The sequence below is a fragment of the Lontra canadensis genome, unplaced genomic scaffold (genome assembly GCF_010015895.1).
Source record: "Lontra canadensis isolate GAN:19392208 unplaced genomic scaffold, GSC_riverotter_1.0 scaffold10, whole genome shotgun sequence".
In the NCBI taxonomy this organism is placed as follows: Eukaryota; Metazoa; Chordata; class Mammalia; order Carnivora; family Mustelidae; genus Lontra; species Lontra canadensis.
The window spans coordinates 2,135,439-2,154,356 of record NW_022631004.1 but is presented as its reverse complement, the minus strand read 5'-3'; the positions used below and the strand labels follow the sequence as shown (position 1 = coordinate 2,154,356).

At 36.3% G+C, this 18,918-nt stretch overlaps 1 protein-coding gene across 1 annotated transcript in view; it reads right to left on the bottom strand.

Annotated features, from left to right (window-relative positions):
* Nucleotides 1-18,918, bottom strand: part of ANXA10 (annexin A10) — a 105,575-nt gene that overhangs the window by 23,923 nt on the left and 62,734 nt on the right. The window contains exon 4 of the mRNA XM_032855909.1: nt 5,557-5,670. Within this exon, the coding sequence (XP_032711800.1) occupies nt 5,557-5,670 (114 nt within the window). The remainder of the gene's footprint in view (nt 1-5,556; nt 5,671-18,918) is intronic.

Sequence of the window (18,918 nt, the reverse complement as noted above, 5' to 3'; positions counted from 1 at the left end):
ATTAGTTGACCATAGAACTGAGGGTCTATTTTTGGGTTCTCTATTCTATTCCATTGATCTATGTGTCTGTTTTTGTGCCATATACTATTTTGATGATTACAGATTTGTAATAGAGGTTGAGGTGGAATTGTGATGCTGCCAACTTTTGTTTTCTTTTTCAATATTCCTCTGGCTCTTTGGGGTCTTTTCTGGTTCCATATAAATTTTAGGATTACTTGTTCCATTTCTTTGAAGAAAAATGATGGTATTTTGATAAAGATTGCATTAAATGTGTAGATTGTTTTAGGTAGCATAAACATTTTCACAATATTTGTTCTTCCAATCCATGAGCATGGAACATTTTTCCATTTCTTTGTGTCTTCCTCAATTTTTTTCATGAGTACTTTAGTTTTCTGAGTACAGATTCTTTGCCTCTTTGGTTAAGTTTATTCCTAGGTATCTTATGGTTTTGGGTGCAATTGTAAATGGGATTGTCTCCTTAATTTCTCTTTCTTCTGTCTTACTGTTGGTATATTGAAATTAAACAGATTTTTGTGCATTGATTTTATATCCTGACACTTCACTGAATTTCTGTATGAGTTCTAGCAGTTTTGACATAGAGTTTTTTGTGTTTTCCACGTAAAGTGTCATATCATCTGCAAAGAGTGAGAGTTTGACTACTTCCTTGCCGATTTGGATGCCTTTTATTTCTTTTTGTTGTCTGATGGCTGAGGCAAGGACTTCTAGTACTATGTTGAATAGCAGTGGTCATAGTGGATAGCCCTGCCGTGTTCCTGATCTTAGGGGAAAAGCTCTCAGTTTTCCCACTGAGAATGATACTCGTTGTGGGTTTTTCATAGATGGCTTTGATGATATTGAGGTATGTGCCCTCTATCCCTACACTCTGAAGAGTTTTGATCAAGAAAGGATGCTATACTTTGTCAAATGCTTTTTCTGCATCTATTGAGAGTATCATATTGTTGTTTTTCTTTTATTAATGTATTGTATCACATTGATTAATTTGCAGATGTTGAACCAAACTTGCAGCCCAGGAATAAATCCCACTAGGTCGTGGTGAATAATCCTTTTAATGTACTGTTGGATGCTATTGGCTAGTATTTTGGTGAGAATTTTTGCATCCATGTTCAACAGGGATATTGGTCTGTAATTCTCCTTTTTGATGGGGTCTTTGTCTGGTTTTAGGATCAAGGTAATGCTGGCCTCATAAAATGAGTTTGGAAGTTTACCTTCCATTTCTATTTTTTGGAAGAGTTTCAGGAGAATAGGAATTAATTCTTCTTTAAATGTTTAGTAGAATTCCCCTGGGAAGCCATCTGGCCCTGGGCTCATGTTTGTTGGGAGATTTTTGATGACTGGTTCAATCTCCTTACTGGTTATGGGTCTGCTCAGGTTTTCTATTTCTTTCTGATTCAGTTTTGGTAGTTTATACCTCTCTAGGAATGGATCCATTTCTTCCAGATTGCCAAATTTGCTGGTGTATAGTTGCTCATTATATGTTCTTATAATTGTTTGTTTTTCTTTGTTGTTGCTTGTGATTTCTTCTTTTCCACTCATGACTTTATTAATTTGGGTCCTTTCTTTTTTCTTTTTTATAAGCCTGGCCAAAGGTTTGTCAGTCTTTCAAAGGACCAGCTCCTAGTTTTGTTGATTTGTTTTACTGTACTTTTGGTTTCTCTTCCATTGATTTCTGCTCTGATCTTTATTATTTCTCTTCTCCTGCTGGGTTTAGGCTTTCTTTGCTGTTCTTTCTCCAGCTCCTTTAGGTGTAGGGTTAGGTTGTGCACTTGAGACCTTTCTTGTTTCTTGAGAAAGGACTGTATTCCAATGTACTTTCCTCTCAGGACTACATTTGCTGTGTCCCAAAGATTTTTGAACACTTGTGTTTTCATTTTCATTTTTTCCATGAATTTTTCAATTCTTCTTTAATGTCCTGGTTGACCCAATCATTATTTAGTAGGATGCTCTTTAGCTTCCATGTATTTGAGTTCTTTCCAACTTTCTTCTTGTGATTGAGTTCTAGCTTCAGAGCATTGTGGTCTGAAAATATGCAGGGAATGATCAATATCTTTTGGTACTGGTCGAGACCTGATTTGTGACCCAGGATGTGATCTATTCTGAAGAATGTTCCATGTGCAATAGAGAAGAATGTGTATTCTGTTTTTTTGGGGGATGGAATGTTCTAAATAAATATATCTCTGATGTCTATCTGATCCACTGTGTTATTTAAAGCCTTTATTTCCTTGTTGATCTTTTGTTTAGATGATCTGTCCATTTTGGTGAGGGAGTGTTAATAATAAGTAATAATATATATAATAAATAATAAAGTTATTATTGTATTATTATTGATGTGTTCCTTTGATTTGTTATTAATTAGTTTATGTAATTGACACTTCTCTCTCGAATTCTCCTCTCATGATCCAGTAGTTGTTTACCTCTCTTTTTCTCAGCTTCTTTATTCTCCATCATTTGGTCTTCTATATCATTAATTCTCTCTTATGCCTCATTTATCCTAGCAGTTAGAGCGTCCATTTTTGATCACACCTCAGTAATAGTCTTTTTGATTTTGACTTGGTTAGGTTTTAGTTCTTTTACTTCTCCAGAAAGGGATTCTGTAGTATCTTCTATGCTTTTTTTCAAGTCCAGCTAGTACCTTGATAATCATCATTCTGAACTCTAGTTCTGACATGTTACTAATGTCTGTATTGATTAGGTCCCTAGCCATCAGTATTGCCTTTTTTTTTTTTTTTTTTTTTTTTTTTGTGGTGAGTTTTTCCACATTGTCATTTTATCTAGATAAGAATAGATGAATGAGAGAACAAAACACTAAAAGGGTAGCATTGACCCCAGAAAAATATACACTAACCAACTCGGAAGAGACCAAGAACTGGGGGCAGATGAAAGGGGAGAAAAAAAAAGAAAATAAATATATATTAGATTGGTGAATAGAACAGAGCCACACACTTGATTTTGGTTGTATTTTGGTCTGTTGGAAGAAACTACCTCCCAAAATTTTAAAGAAAGGCAAACTTATATATATACAAAAATAAGGGTAAACATGATGAAGGGGAGGAATACAACTGTAAAGATGAAAATTAAAAAAGATTCTAAAGAAGGAATTGATAAAAAGCTTATTGAAAAAAGAAGATTAAAAACAAAAGAATGTGATCAGACTGGAGACTAGAACAAAGTCATGCACTATATTTTCATCTATTAGAAGAAATTTTATCCCAAAATTATAAAGAAAAAAAAACCCTATATGTATACAAAAAATAAAATGCAATAAAATGCAAAAAAAAAAAAAATCAATGAAGGGATAAAATGACTATAACAATGAGAGTTTAAAAATATTTTAAAAAAATAGTATTGATAAGATAAAATAGTTTAAAAACATTAAAATAGGAAAGAGGAAAAATTTAAAAAATAGAATAAGAAAACAATAAAATTAAAAAAAAATTTAACTTTGAAAGGCTAAAGGATCATGGGAAAAAAGTCATGAATTCTATGTGTTACTTCCCCTAGTTCTGGAGTTCTGCAGTTATCATTGATCAGTGAACTTGGTCTTGGCTGGATGCTTTTGCTGATCTTCTGGGGGAGGGGACTGTTGCAGTGATTCTCAAATGTCTTTGCTTGAGGCGGAATTGCACCGACCTTCCTAGGGGTCAGGCTGAGTAATCTGCTCTGTTTTGCTCTTGGTAGCTTTTGTTCCCTCAACACTTTCTGTAAGGGAATGAAGATGGTGACCTCCCAATCTCCGGTCCCGTAGGAGCCAAAAGCTCAGGGCACCACTCCTCAGTGCACCCTCAGAGAAAAACAGTCAATCCCTCCTGTCTCCCTCGTCTCCAGCTACACTCTGAGCTCACCCAGCCTATGACTGTTTCTATCTCTGGTGCATGGCCCTCTTTGGAGTCTCCAAACCCAGCAGATTTCTGCAATGCACTCCCACACCACTCCTCCCAGAGGAGGGATGTGAGTCTCCCTGGATCTGCTGCTTATTGTGTCCCTGCCCAAAAATAGTGGCCTGACTGTGCCTTTGATCATGGTTTAGGGTAACAATGAGCTGAGAGCCCACAGCTCAGCTCTCTCTCTGTAGCCAGCTTCCCCATTCCCATACATGGGAGCTCTGCCATACTCCAACACTCCTAATCTTTTTGTGACCCTGCAGATCCTGAGAACACGCTGTTTCCATGAGGGCTCCACCTCCCTCTTAGCCTCTGGAGCTTCTACTGTGCTCTCCCTTGCCGGGATCTAGCCCCTCCCCCCAGAGCCTATCTTCCTGAATGTTGCCTCAGATTCACTTCACATTTCCTACCTTCCAGAAAGTGGTCAATTTTCTGTTCCTAGAATTGCTTCTCTTCTTCTTTCTTCTGTTGAGTTTGTAGGTATTCAGAATCATTTGATATCTATCTAGCTGAATTCCTGGGACCTGATGATATTTAGGCCTCCTTCTCCTCCACTATCTTGCTCCTCCTTTAAAGTGGATTTGTGTACCATTTGTTTAAGCATTGGACTGGGTACTTTCTACAGTCTCTTACATCTATATGCATCCATTATTTTGCTCTAGTGATTATAAAGACAACACATCTTCCAGAAAGTTTCATAAATCCTTACCATTCCATGTGATACTGATAAAATACAACAGTTTATCTAAACCATAACCTAAGACTTCCTTCTTATAGTTTGTAGTCACATCATTTTGCAAGAGGAAGGAATTGCCATATACAACTTAGAAAAAAGCAATTGGTTGAAATGTATATCAATTTTATACAATGATTATTCTCATCTGCAAACATGATGGCCAAAATCCAAGGTCCCTTAATTTGTTCCCCTTTCCTCTTTTCTGTCCCACATTGTTCACAGATTGAGTAATCTGGTCATTGGCAGGCATTGTATTGGAATGATTGCAACAGTTCTGCAGGTGTTTAATATCGGCATTTGCAAAGATGTAAAAAGTCTTTTGTACCCCATCCCTAGCCAAAAAAGTCTCTAACAAATCTGTAGTCAATTTATTTCATGGAAATGACTTTTCTGTAAGGAAGAATTAAATTCTTCAGAAGTAAAATTTATATACATTTGAGCAATAGTTTTTGTAAAGGAGTAACTTAAGGTCACAAAAATAAGCAAAGATACCATCTATATTTTGTCTCTGACTCAGTATCCCATTTTTACTTAGTGAATCCAGTTTTCACAAATAATTTAAAGAGGTTCACATGATTTAGAACATTTTTGCTTACTAAATGAGTACATACCAGGGAGAGATGAATATGAATAGCCCTGGAAACTTACTCAGATTTTTCTTTTGGTAGTTTGGCATCGAGCTGGGTCAGTGGATTTGAGTTTGTATGGCAAAAGAACAGGCTGATCCCAGCTACTAGGGTGCAGAGGTCCCTCTTCCTAACATGGTTACTTCTCCTGAGTGCAGCATTTTCATTGTTTAATTTTTGCTCAGATATTCCCTTCCCTACCTCTGGTCACACAGTAACATCACAGGACAGTTCCCTTTCTACTGAAATACTGCCTTATACTTATTACAGGTATATTTTTGTGTTAGACCACTACCTTCATGGCATGCCAGAGTTCATGAGCATCATAAGATGGCGGTGGGTACATGAGGCCAACCATGACGTCTTTGAAGTGATCTGAAAGCTTCTCCTTCAGGTCACCAATTAGGTCCTATGAATGGAAAAGTAAATACTTTTATTACATTAGTTACCAATTTTACAGGAGAAATGGGATAATTACAGAAAGTCTTCTACTAGGATTTTCTTTTCTATGTCATTTCATGTAGTAAAAAGCCAGGTTTAGATGCACGTATATGCACATACATGGATTATAGGAATGATGGACTTGAAAATGATTAATGTAATCACATCTCTGCATGAGAGGTCATCTACATGGACATTCTAGTCATGTAAAAATAAAATGATCTTCTTTTCCTAATCCCTATACTTCTACAACTTCTCTGTTGATCTCATTATGAAAATAAGTAAAAATTGTAACCTAAAAACATTGTTGTTGGGAATTCTTAGTTTTCTTGTGTGGAATTAATGAAATATTACCTTAAATAAAATATGCATTTTATTTTATCATTGCAGCAGGGTCTTTTAGCAGGAGTTTTTGGTTATCCTATTGCCAAAAAGCTTGTATAAATGAGTTGAGTAATCTAAGAACTTTCATCAAATAGCCACATTAATATGTATATTTTATAAATATTAAAAATTAAACAGTTAAAAAAAAGAAGAAGCATGCTAAATGTTTGTTCTTGGAATACATATTACAGATCATCATTTTAATTTTGACTTTTATTTTACTAGTATAGACTAGATATTTTAAAAACATACATGTTAGGGGTGCCTGGGTGGTTCAGTAGTTAAGCATCTGCCTTTGGCTCAAGTCATAATCCAGGTGTCCTGGGATGGAGCCTGGGATGGAGCTCCAAGTCAGGCTCCCTGCTCAGTGGGAGATCTACTTCTCTCTCTCCCTCCACTCTTCTTCTCCTTCTGCCCCTCTCCCTGCTCGTGCTCTCTCTATCTCAAATAAATAAATAAAATCTTAAAAAAAAATATATATATATACATATATATATGTTAGATGTATTTTTTGTAAGGTTACAAAGGTATCTAAAAGATGTTGAAAACTTAACATTTCTTGCTAAAACATATAGTATATTAAATTTTACTTTAAAAAATACAATATTTTAGTTCTGAGGTGATTCAATGATAGAATTCAAGGGAAAGATGCCAATGAGGCACAAGTTTTATTAGGACAAAAATGAAATAGTCATAATTTTTATTTTATTTAGTATAATCTGACAATATCATTCCTATATTGTGGATTTTCTTTTTAGCAAATAAAAGCACTTATCTAATAAGGTGGTAACTGGTAATACAGAGAATCTGTTGAATTATTGCCAAGGTCAGTGTACTCATTAAATGAGCAATTAATAATGTCTAGAGTTGTGTATGCTTGGAGTATATACAAGAAGCATAAGATCCCCTCTTCCATAGAATTTACATTGTATTTAATTCCCTCCTTATGCACCGTTGACTACTTCTAATTTCTTTACCAGATGGTTGTTAAGGTAATATGATCCAGGCACTCTTCTAGGTATTGGGGTTGATATCAATGAAAAAAAACATGTATATGTGTTTTAAAAAACACATATATATGTTTTTATGTTATATATACACATATAAATATATTAGCTTGTGAAACATATTCTCATGTGGGAGTCCAAAAAATTTTTTTGAGTGAAAGATCGCAGTTTTTCAATACTGTTTGATTTAAAACTGTTTCCAAGACATAGTGGTAGGTGCTGGAGAAAAGCAACAGAGTCTCTGTTATTTTTTTTTTTTTTTTAAGGTTTTAATTTATTTGACAAAGAGAGATCACAAGTAGGCAGAGAGAGAGAGGCAGAGAGAGAGAGGAAGGGAAGCAGGCTCCCTGCCTAGCAGAGAGCCCAATGTGGCGCTCGATCCCAGGGCCCTCTTATAAATATTTAAAGCTAAAAACTTATCTTCAAAAACTGTCTTCACTGCATCCCACAATTGTAACATATTGTACTTTCACCTTCAGTAAATTGAAAGTATTTCCTAATTTCCTTGTGATGTATTATTTTATCTTTAGATCATGCAGAAATACATTTTTAACTTCCAAATATCTGAGAGTCTCCAGATATATTTTTATCATTAGTTTTGAAGTTAATTGTGTTGTAGTGAAAGAACAAATTCACAAAGAGGTACATTACAACCATATTGAAGGAAACATCTCAATCATGGGTTATTCCAAATATGTAAGGACCTCACTACTGGGAAGGAGCTACAGGTGGGCATGGGAAAGAGTGAAGGGGCAGAGAGGATTGAGAAAGCAAAGAAAACCCAGTCGGGACAGCATAGGTGGGCAGTTAAGTCCTTTATTTCCATGTCTAGGACAGAAAGCAGAATCCGAAGGACAAAGCTGAAGTTTGAGTTCAAGAGCCAAGTACCACACCTACTTGACTTTACCCTCAAAACACCTATGCAAAATACAACTGACTTAGAGATGAGGAAGAGTAAGGGAGATTAAAATTATTTTGTAATTTTTAAATAAAAGATAGTTATTAGATCTATTGCAGACTTTGGTAGATTCCCTACATGAATATGTGATTCCTTTTAAAAAACTATTTTCTTAAAATTTTATCTGGGAAAGACCATTAAGAAAAGAAGTAAGTATTCTATCCTAGATGTTTAAAACAACTAAATAATGGAAAATTATTTGTGGAAATTATTCCAAGGGCACATTTGTTTTTATTTTTACATAAAAGATATGACATTTAAAATTTTTAAGGATTAGAAATTGAAGTTAAAATAACTAATATTAATTAAGGTTCTTCTCTCTTGATAATGCATATTGAGAAAAAAATCATTATTTTTGGGGTGCTACTGCAGCTCAGTTAACCATCTGCCTTTACCTTAGGTCATGATCTCAGGGCCCTGTGATGGAACCCCACACTGGGGTCCTGCTCTATGGGGAGCCTGCTTCTCCCTCTCCTTTTGCCCCTCTCCCTGCTCATGTATTCTCTCTCCCCCTCTCTCAAGTAAATAAATAAAATCTTTTTAAAAAATCACTTTAAGAGCATAATTACTTGGTGAATTAAAGGAACATAGGCTTAGAGTTCCTTTGTCACCAAAAGCTGCCCTGCTTCCTGAGCTCCCACAGGAGCAAAGATCCAATCATCACATAATTCTGTGCTATAAGTCTTATTTAATACTCATCTTCTCTTCAAGTGGATCTTTCAGTCCCTTCAGATTGACTTATTCACATCGCATATGAAAACACACATACGCAGACACAAGGATTACCCCCGGCTGCCCACTTCTCTTTTACTGACTCACTTACCTTTATGAATGTGGATCAGTCAGGATTCTCCAGAGAAACAGAACTAACATAATATGCATACATGTGCACATTTCCTTGCTAGGTGGCGGGAGCCAGACTCCTTACGGACAAGCCTGGGAAGGGGCTCTCTGGCACCTGCGGCCCACAGCTGTTTCTCATCCCAGGAATCCCGGGCAAGCGCTGGGCTCCTGTGAAGGAGCTCCGAGGAGAGTGGTTCACCTGCGCAGCCCAGAGGCCGGTTCAGCTGGGCTCTGAGCCACCACTGAGGCTCAGGACATCCCAGCCCATCCTGGCCCAGCCCTGCCGTCTAGACCCACACCTACTCCTCCTACGCATCAAATAAAAGAAAAAAAAAAAATCTCTCTCTCCCTTAATCCCTCTCTCTCACTCGCTCTCTCCCTGTTCAAATCATGGAGGACCTTATAGCAAGGATATAATAAGGAGCTCAAAATTTCTTGTAAGAGCAATGGCAAGCAGTTCAAGGAGGGCGGCATGACCTATCTCTAACTAGAGGGAGAGATTTTAAGGAATTAGCTCACGTGGTCCAGGTGACTGGCAGGCTCAAAATCTACAGGTAGGCCTGCAAGCTGAAGACTGGGGGAGAACTACAGTTCAATTCCAAGGGTGGTCTGTTGGCAGAATTCTCTCTTCTTCAGGGGAGGTTAGCATTTTTCTATTAAAGCTATTAACTGGCTGGATGACAGCCACCCATATTTTGAAGAATAATGCTTTATTCAAAGCCTACTGATTTAAATGTTAATCTTGTCTACAAAATAACTGTCACAGAAACATCTAGAATCATGTGTGATCTAATTAATACCTGGGTACTGTGACCCAACCAAGTTGACATATAACATTAACCATACAAATGGCTTCTCCATCTCCTGTCACAGTGCTACTCGTCTTTTCTGGTCTAAAAGTGACCTGGTTCCCTAATCCTATAAATTCATTCTGATCTTTTATCTTACTTCTTCTGTTTTGTACTACTGCTTTTGGATCTGATGCTGTGAAAAATGATATTGAAAGCCCTAGAAAGTGTTTCAGCTCACTTTTTACTTGTTATCTCTGGGTTTGTGGAATGTGAATGTCCTTAAAAACAGAGACTCTTGGGGCACCTGGGCGGCTCAGTGGGTTAAAGCCTCTGACTTTGGCTCAGGTCATGATCTCAGGGTCCTGGGATCGAGTCCCACATCGGGCTCTCTGCTCAGGGGGGAGCCTGCTTCTCCCACTCTCTCTGCCTGACTCTCTGCCTACTTGTGATCTCTGTCTGTCAAATAAATAAATAAAAATTTTAAAATAAATAAATAAATATTTATAAGAAAAACATATGAAATAAATGACCTAAGTTTCCATATCAAAAAACTAGAAAGCAAATTAAATTCAGAATAAGAAGGAAGAAAAGAGGATCAGAAACCAATAAAATAGAAAATTGATAAATACTAGAAACTGTCAATAAAGGAAAAGTCTGGTTCCCTAAAAAGATCAGTAATGTTAATAAAATTCTAATTAGATTGATTAAGAAAAAAAGAAAGAAAATACAAAATATCAATATTGGGAATGTAAGAGTGGTCTGTAAAAATACTACAGACATTAAAACAAAAAGAAATGCCATGAATACATTAATGCCACTAAATTTTAAATATTTAGTTAAAATGGGCCAATTTCTTGAAAGATACAAATTATGAAAGAAAGCTCAAGCAGAATTTTACACTCAATTTAAATTTCCTTATTTAATTAAAGAAGTTGAATTCATAATTAACCCCACATTGCCAATCTCTAGACCCCAGTGGAATCACTGATAAAATCCATCAAACATTTAAGGTAGAAATAAAATCAACTCTATACAAAATCTTATAGAAAACTGTAGATGAAAGATGACTTTCTCAATCTATTTTATGTGGCCAGTATTGCCCTAACAACAAAATTAAAAAAATAACTGCACATGCAAAGAAAATTTCATATTGATATTCCTTATGAATGCAGATAAAAGAAAGTGTGTCCAATATTTATAAATCAAAGCCATCAATATATAAAATATGTCAAAGAATGACTTGTAATGACCAGGTATGCAAAGTCAATTTACAATAGAAAATCAGTCAGTACAATTCCTCATTTTAGCAGTAAAGGAGAAAAGCTGCACGATATCAATAGATATAGCAAAAGCATTTGAAAAAGGTTAATAATAAACATAGTAAAAACTCTTAGGAAAGAATGAAAAGAAGGAATCTCCTTCACGCTGACAGAGGGCATTTATAAAAACTCGACAGATGAGATGATACCTAGTAGTGATAGTGAATACTCCTGCCCTAAATTGGGAACAAGGCGAAGACCTGCTCTTACTATTTGTATTTAATGTTGTGTGAGGGGTGTATACCAAAAAGAAAAGCTAAAACTGTAAACCTCGTAGAAGAAAGCATAGGAACAAATCTTTGAGTCTTGATGTGGCAAAGAATTCTTGGATAGTACATAAAAGTAAAATACGTAAATGAAAAAAATGATAAATTTGACTTTATCAAAATAAAAACGTCAGTTCTTCTAAGGAAACCGCAGGTGTCATTTCACATGTCTGACAAAAGACTTGTGCCCAGAAGGTATAAAAATTTCTTAAAACTCAATAATAAGAAAACAACCTGATGAAAATATGGACAAGGGATTTGCACTGACAGTTAACCTGAGAAAATAAGCCAATGGGAAATAAGCCCACGAAATGATGTCATTTGTCATTAGAGTAATAGGAATTAAAGCCACAATGAGATAACACCACATGTTCTTTAGCACGGCTAAAATTACAAAGACTGATAATATCAGGTATTGGCAAGGACATGGATGGTTTGGAACTGTCATATTTGTGAAAACAAAGTTACTTTACTGTATTTATGTGCTGTACTAGTTAATACCCAGTTTCAGATTATCATATAATTTAATCGTTTTTAGCATTTTTTTACACACTAGAATTATACACCCATCATAACATTGGTGCCATAAAGCAATGATTCTTTAATTGGGCTGGGGCTAGAGGCCCATATGATAATTTTAGGTGAGAGGAAGAGTTTGTAAAGTTATTCAGATGAGTAATATAATATCCTGTTTGGAGGTAGGGTGCTTATTCTTTCATTCCAACTGAACATTACTGAGCTGGAGAAAAACATTTAAGCAGAAGAGTGTGATGATAACATTAACCAGTAAGATTTAATGTTTAGTATCTGTTATACAGGATTCTGTGTATTAGAATAACTGTGATAGTTCTTTACAACATGAAACTATAAACATCCCATGATATAGGTGAGAAAATTGTGGCGCATAGAGCTTAAGTAGCAAGTTCCATGTAACTAAACAAGTTAAGTGATGGAGCCAGGATTCTGGCTTTCTGGTCTCTTTTTCCTGTTATGGCCATAAAAAGCCACTAGTGATTTATCAGCAAGGTGATGAACATAACATATAGGTGGTGAATGTGTATTTATGAACTTTTAAATCTAGTGGCAGGGGATCAGATTTTAAATGCAGACAGACCAATGTAATATACTTTTATTGTGAGAAGATAATGGTAGCTGGCAGTGGATGGAAAAGTAGAAACATTAGAATTATCATTTCTTATGAGCTTTCCTTTAACTCTAAGTGAAGCTTATTATTTATTTGCCACCATTGCTCTGTCTTTGCATTTATTGTACTAAATTTTCATGACTATATTATATGCATTTCCCCCCCCCCCCAAAAGTCTATCAGGACAGAGATTTTCACATAGATTTTGCTAAACTGATCATTGATCTCTAGCACAGTGCTGAGTATAGAATGTGCAAAGTATATAGCATATACAATGTATAAATGAATATATAAACAAGTGCAAGAATAAATCAATGAGTGTTCATTCATTTAGAGAAAACCCCTATTTTACTGATTATATGTAAAGGATAAAGTCAGTGTTCAAGCTGACAATCACCTGGGCATTGCAAGTCGTTTACTTATCTTTAGTTACATATCTGTGATGACCATTCCTCCCAAATGTTTATAACGACATCTTCAATTACTCTGCGTATTATGCCATCCTATGTATTGGAATACTGAACCCGGATCTATGTATTCCACTGCAGACTGAGATGAGTGGTACCACTAGATGGCGCTGGTATAATATCTTTGTTTTGTAACTCAAGTGTGTGCGCGCACGCGCGCACACACTCACAACACACAACTGGCAGTGGTAAACCGATTTTATAAAAGATGTCAATAAAATTATGTAATTTCTGTGAAAGAAGCAGTATCAGATATCAGCTAATGCCATTAGAGTGTACAGATTCTGGAGGTAAAGTATTTAGGTTTGAATCCTGGCTGTGTAAAAGAGCAGCTGTGAGATTGCAAGCAGGTCACTTAACTTCTTTGTGTCTGCTTCCCTAGCTCTAAAGCAAACATAAAAGCATCTACTTCACGGTTTGATCTAAGTATAAAAATATTTAACTGCGGTGAAATTCTTAAAATATTTTCTGGCACATATTAGGTACTCAAAAATGTGTTTTTATTTTCTTCAAAAACTACTAATTTGCGGCAGATCAAAAATGGCTGATACTGGACTGTCTCCCTCTCTCTCCTCTCTTTCTATCTCTCTCCCTCCACATCAGAATTTTGTCTATTATATTGTATTTCTCACAACTTTTATATTATCCAATTGTCAGTAAATTCTGTTCTCTCTAACTAGAAATATATCCAGAAACTGAGGATTTCTTACCATTTTCGCTGCTACAACCCTCATCCAGGCCACCATCGTCACTCCCCTGTTAATGTAACAGCCTCCAAAGAGTTTCCTTTCTGTCTTTGCACCTTACAGCCTCCCCTCAGCAAACCCTGACAGTGTGATCCTGTTAGAATACAAATCAGATCAAGTCACTCCTCTGCTCAGTGTCCTTTCCCGTTCTACGCTCCAAGATAAAATACAACTGCTTTCATGTAATTGATCTCAGATTAAGCAAACGTGCCAGCTATTTCATTTCGTGCAAATACCGGTGTCTTTACAGTGACTCATAAGGTACATAGTATGTTCTTGGGCACTTCTCTGCCCTCCTCTCCTACTCATCTTCTCCATGTCCCTGATTCCTCTAACCACCTACGGACAGCTTCTTACAGATCCTGGAAAAGCAGACCTATTTCCACCTCGCGGCCTTTCTTTTTGCCTTTCACTCTTCCTTGAATGTTCTTTCTCTAGATATTCACATGGGTCACCCCTCCCTGCCTTAATAAAGCTTGCTTTTGTCACACCCTTTGAAATTATACCTGGTTCCCTAGTACCAGCTCTATTTCTCACCAGGCTTTATTTGTTTTCCATAGCGCTACTTACTTTCTAACATGACACCTTTTACTAATTTTATTTTATTTTTTTTAAATCTGTCTTGCAAAGGTAGGATGTAAGCTCCACCATAGCAGGTCCATTTTATTCATGGCTATTTCACCAGCCCATAGGACTTTACCTGCTGCATAGTAAGCACTTACAAAATTGGTATACAATAAATAAATGAATGAAGACTACTTGTAATTCAACAATTACTTGTTTGGAGTCATTCTTGGCTCTTCAAAGATGAAAAAGAGAAGGTCCCTATCCTCAAGAAGTTTTATTTAGTGGAGGGGCCAGAAAGCACAGGAATTACAATTACCTTGCAATGCAAAATGTGCTAAGTGCTATCTAGTGGAAATAGTGTGATATTATCAGCACATCTGGAAGGAGATATTACTTTCTGTGGGGAAGATAAATATTGAATAATGTGTTTAAATAGCTAAACTCTGCATGTTCAAAGAGGAGCCTTCAAATGGGTGCTCTAATTAAAATCTTAAATTTTCACTTGGAGTTATATAAATAACTTTGTGGATGGAACCTTTGGAGTGTTACTTTCCCCAGCCTGACTGCCTCTGCTTTCTTGTTTGCCAAAGATTTGCCCTAAAGGGACTCTGTGGGAATCACAGCTTGGCCTTGCATTAAGCTAATGAGTACTTTCTTTTCAAATTGAGCTGTTCTATGCTGCTGATGAAACTGTAGATTACCCATGGTGCAGCTCTTCTGACCACTCCATTTAAACGAAAAGTAAAATGGTAGTTTCTTCTTCCTTATTCCTCTTACCTTTATATAATTATATGTAATCAGGGGCAGGAAGTAGACATATGACTGATATTTTGCTTTTCTGAATATGCTCACGGGAACATTTTTATATGCTTTTAACTTATATGCCTTTTTCCATTATCATAAAAAATAATACTTGCTCTTTAAACACTCAGTGATGTAGGCCCATATAAAGTGTGCCTTAGAATTTCTCTTAATTCTGCCTACCCTAATATTCATTGTATAAATACTCACATGATTTTATATTCTATCATAAAAACACTTATGTAAGCTGCATTGTCATCTCAGTGGTAAGTGAATATTCTTTTGAATAGCTCCACTTTATAGATGTTTTCGCAGTTTACTTAATGATTCAATTTTCAGTGGAAATTTGAGCTAATTTTTGTCGTGTGATGATGATAATACTTTGGTCTTCCAGAGAAACATAGTATTTTAAAGCCAAAGTCCTGCTCCCCGCCTCTAATACCACAATAACAATAACATTCTTTTAAAAGTATGCTTGATCTCAGAATAAAGAGAAACCCCTGGGTGTAAAAACCAGGGGATAAATGAAAATCAGAGGATAAGCAAAGGAGCTGACCTTGAAGATGATCTTGCAGGTGACTGGGGAGAGTGGGGATTGGTTTTGAGAACTATTTGTATTGGGTTTCAATGTCCAGTGTGGGACATTAGATGAGGACAAGAGAGAATTTATGTGGCTAGTGTAATACAAGGAATGAAGTCTGAAACCTCTATGAGGTTGGGATCCTCAAAGAATTACACCGTCAGTAAAAGTATGAACTAGAAAAAAAAAATTCAGCATTGGAAAACGAGCAGAAAGCTCACCCTTCATTGTCTGAGTTTTAAGTAGAAGGATATTTTCCCTGCGAATTCAAAGTAATAGAGCTGTGTCTCCCTTGGGCATGACTTTTAAATTTATTCTACTGTACCCATGTGAACTGAGACCTCCATGAAGAGAAATCATCACAAAAGTTGATCCAGGGCTGGCGATTCTCCTGGGACACCAGGAAGAAGAAAATGCCAAACAATTCTAGAGAGATTCTCTTACTTACCAGGAAGAAAAAATTCGCACTGAAAAAAATGATCACTTTAAAAGTTCTCACAATAAAAATATAGTATGCGCTTAGAATCAACTTTTCTGAAGGATAGACAGTGGACTCTACAAACAGCTGAATTAAAACCTCAATTTGAGACAATTGATAAAAATAGAAAGAACACTATGAAAAAAAAATGACACTTAAAAAGAAAGCAAATAAAACTCCAGAAATGAAAAACTTCTAGAATTGAAAAATATAATATATACTTTAAAGAGTAGCTAATAAATAACTGAGTTGGAATTAGTAAAACTACCTGAAAAAACTGTAAAAAATCCCACAGAAACAGACAAGAAATAGATACGGATATAAGGTAAGAGATTGCAAAGACTGAATGGCAAGAACAAACTTTTGTTGAATAGGATTTACAGAAGGAGAGAATGTGGACAGTATCAGGGAGATAGTATTTCAAGTATCATATAATATGTGAATCCTCAGTTTTATAGATTAAAGTACATGAACCTGTTGACTAATAATGTGAAACTACAGAATACCAAAGATTAAAAAAAAATCTTAAAAGCAGAGAATAAAAGGTAATCTACAAAGGAGAGCTATTAATGAAAGAAGGGATTTCTCAAAATTTACCAAGGAAGGCCAGGAAAAAAATTAAAATTATATCTGTAAAGACCTAAGAAATAGTAACTGGAATTCAGCCAAGAATGTTATAGCCATCTAAACTAATACCCAGCAAAGAAGAAAAAAGATAAAGGTATTCTTAAGCAGAAGACTGAAGTAATTTAACAGTCATTTGTTGTTTCTGGAAAAAAAAATGCTAAGAAATGCCTTAGGAAAAATGACATTGAGATCAGAAACATGGCATTGGATATTAGAAGAAAACTGAACAAGGAAATAGAAAATTATGAATAAAACTAAGCAATAAGTTGTCAAAAACATAATAATGTTTAATTTGGGGGAGTATAAAATAAGGTAAAATAAAAATATTAAACAATAATAGTATATTGCCTGGAAAAGTCCCCTAGCTCTTACGTTAACACCAGTCAAACATGAGATGTTATTGAAAAGACACAGCAGTATTGCTAGAGAATCCATTTCTAAGATGGACTCATTAAAACATTCTTTAAATGTTAGCCAACTCCAAATCAGTCAAAAGGACCAAACCCTGTGCCTGTGGCCAGAATGAAATGTGGCTCTCGGTACTGAGTCAAGAGTGTACAAAGCTGAAACATGGTGTCACCAGTGATGAACTTACCACTCGATGTAGAACTTTGTGTGGGCCCAAAACATTGAAGTGCATTTGATTGAGGTGGGTACATATGACACACAGAAAGTAAATATCTTGCTTACTGATGCAGATCCTCTTTATTTCCTCATGTGCCCTTTTTCCCCCCTCCCTTCTACCCCAGCCTCTACTGCTTTCAGAAGAGAAATAATTAGAAGTGGGACCAAGGTGTTCCTGTCCCATTGCAGACTAACACAGTCATGATGTCTGAGTATGCTGGGGGACTTTGGGGGAGGAAGGATTCAATTTTTTATGAATTTGTTGGATACAGCTGCCAAGTCACCATTCTAGCAGACCTGTTGGTTGAATTTGGGTCTTCCCCAAATTCAAATGGTGGGTGTGGGCAAGGTTTTCTGTGGAAACAGGGAAGCTAAAGGAACCTGTGATCAAGCCCTTTGGGGTTCCACTGTACTCTTATAATAACTTCCGTTATTGAATATAGTTGGAATTTATGTTTATTTTTCTCTTCTGGGAATGCTTGTAAGTACCAAAGAGATCCTCTTGATAAGAAAAGAGCCATGTATGGGGAAGTGCTTCTGCCTATAGCACAAATGGGGAAGGTCTCATAACCCCAATAACTACTATCTGCTACACAACTCTGTGACAGATGGTTTGTTGATTGGAACCTCTAGCAAAAAGAGGCAGCATACCACAGGTGCCTCTTGGTGTCTTAAACTTGCTGCTTTCCTCATACAACTTCTGGGTATACCACTTTTGAAAAGCAGTATTGGCTGCTGCTGGACTTAGAAACTGAATGGCTGATAGTCTCATTTGGTGGGCCAATTGGGACTCAATGACTAGCAAGGTGGGAAGATATCAACAAGTCTCATCAAATGGAAATGGCACCCTGAAGAAAACAACTGGCCTGCCCCCAGTAGTATCACGATTTTACATGAAAAAATGGCAGCTGTTCCTTTTTGGGAAACTTTAACCCCACTCTGCTTCTTGAAACAAGCTGATGAATCAACTGAGACTTCAGTCAGTTGCCCTGAAAGCCTTGACTTGGGTTATTGATGGTTCAGATATGCTAAAACCAAATGATGTCCACAGGCCTGCTGTGGTTTTTTAAATCAGTAATAGCTGTGAGGATCCAAAAATGGACCATTTTTGTTCAATGGGTAGAAATCAAGGTTGTTTTCATAGTTCTGACCAGTGTTCCCCTTGATAAATTTTCCAATCTTTTTATTCACTATTGGGCTCTTAGACCTATCTAGGGTTTAACACTTGGAAAAGTACAGTTTCCATATGAAAAAGGAGTTTCTTTAGGACAGTAGTCTTTTGAAACAAACTGTGGCTGCTGATAGGAACTTTGGTGTCACACTCTCACAGATGTCCATACTAAGGACTTATTCCCTGGTGAGACCAACTAGAATTCAGCTACTGATCAAGTCTGCATTTGCCCAGATTATACTGTTGCTACAGTATAATGGATCCATCATCACACTGGACATCACAACACATATACCATCATAAACTGAACATGTAGTGAAGTATTTTATGTGTCTGAGGTGAAGGTTAGCATTTCTTGCCCAGCTTTGTGAGTTGAATCAAAACCTGACTTGCCTTACTCATTGCGAGAGAAATCATCATTCAGAGGGCATGGCTCCTGCACA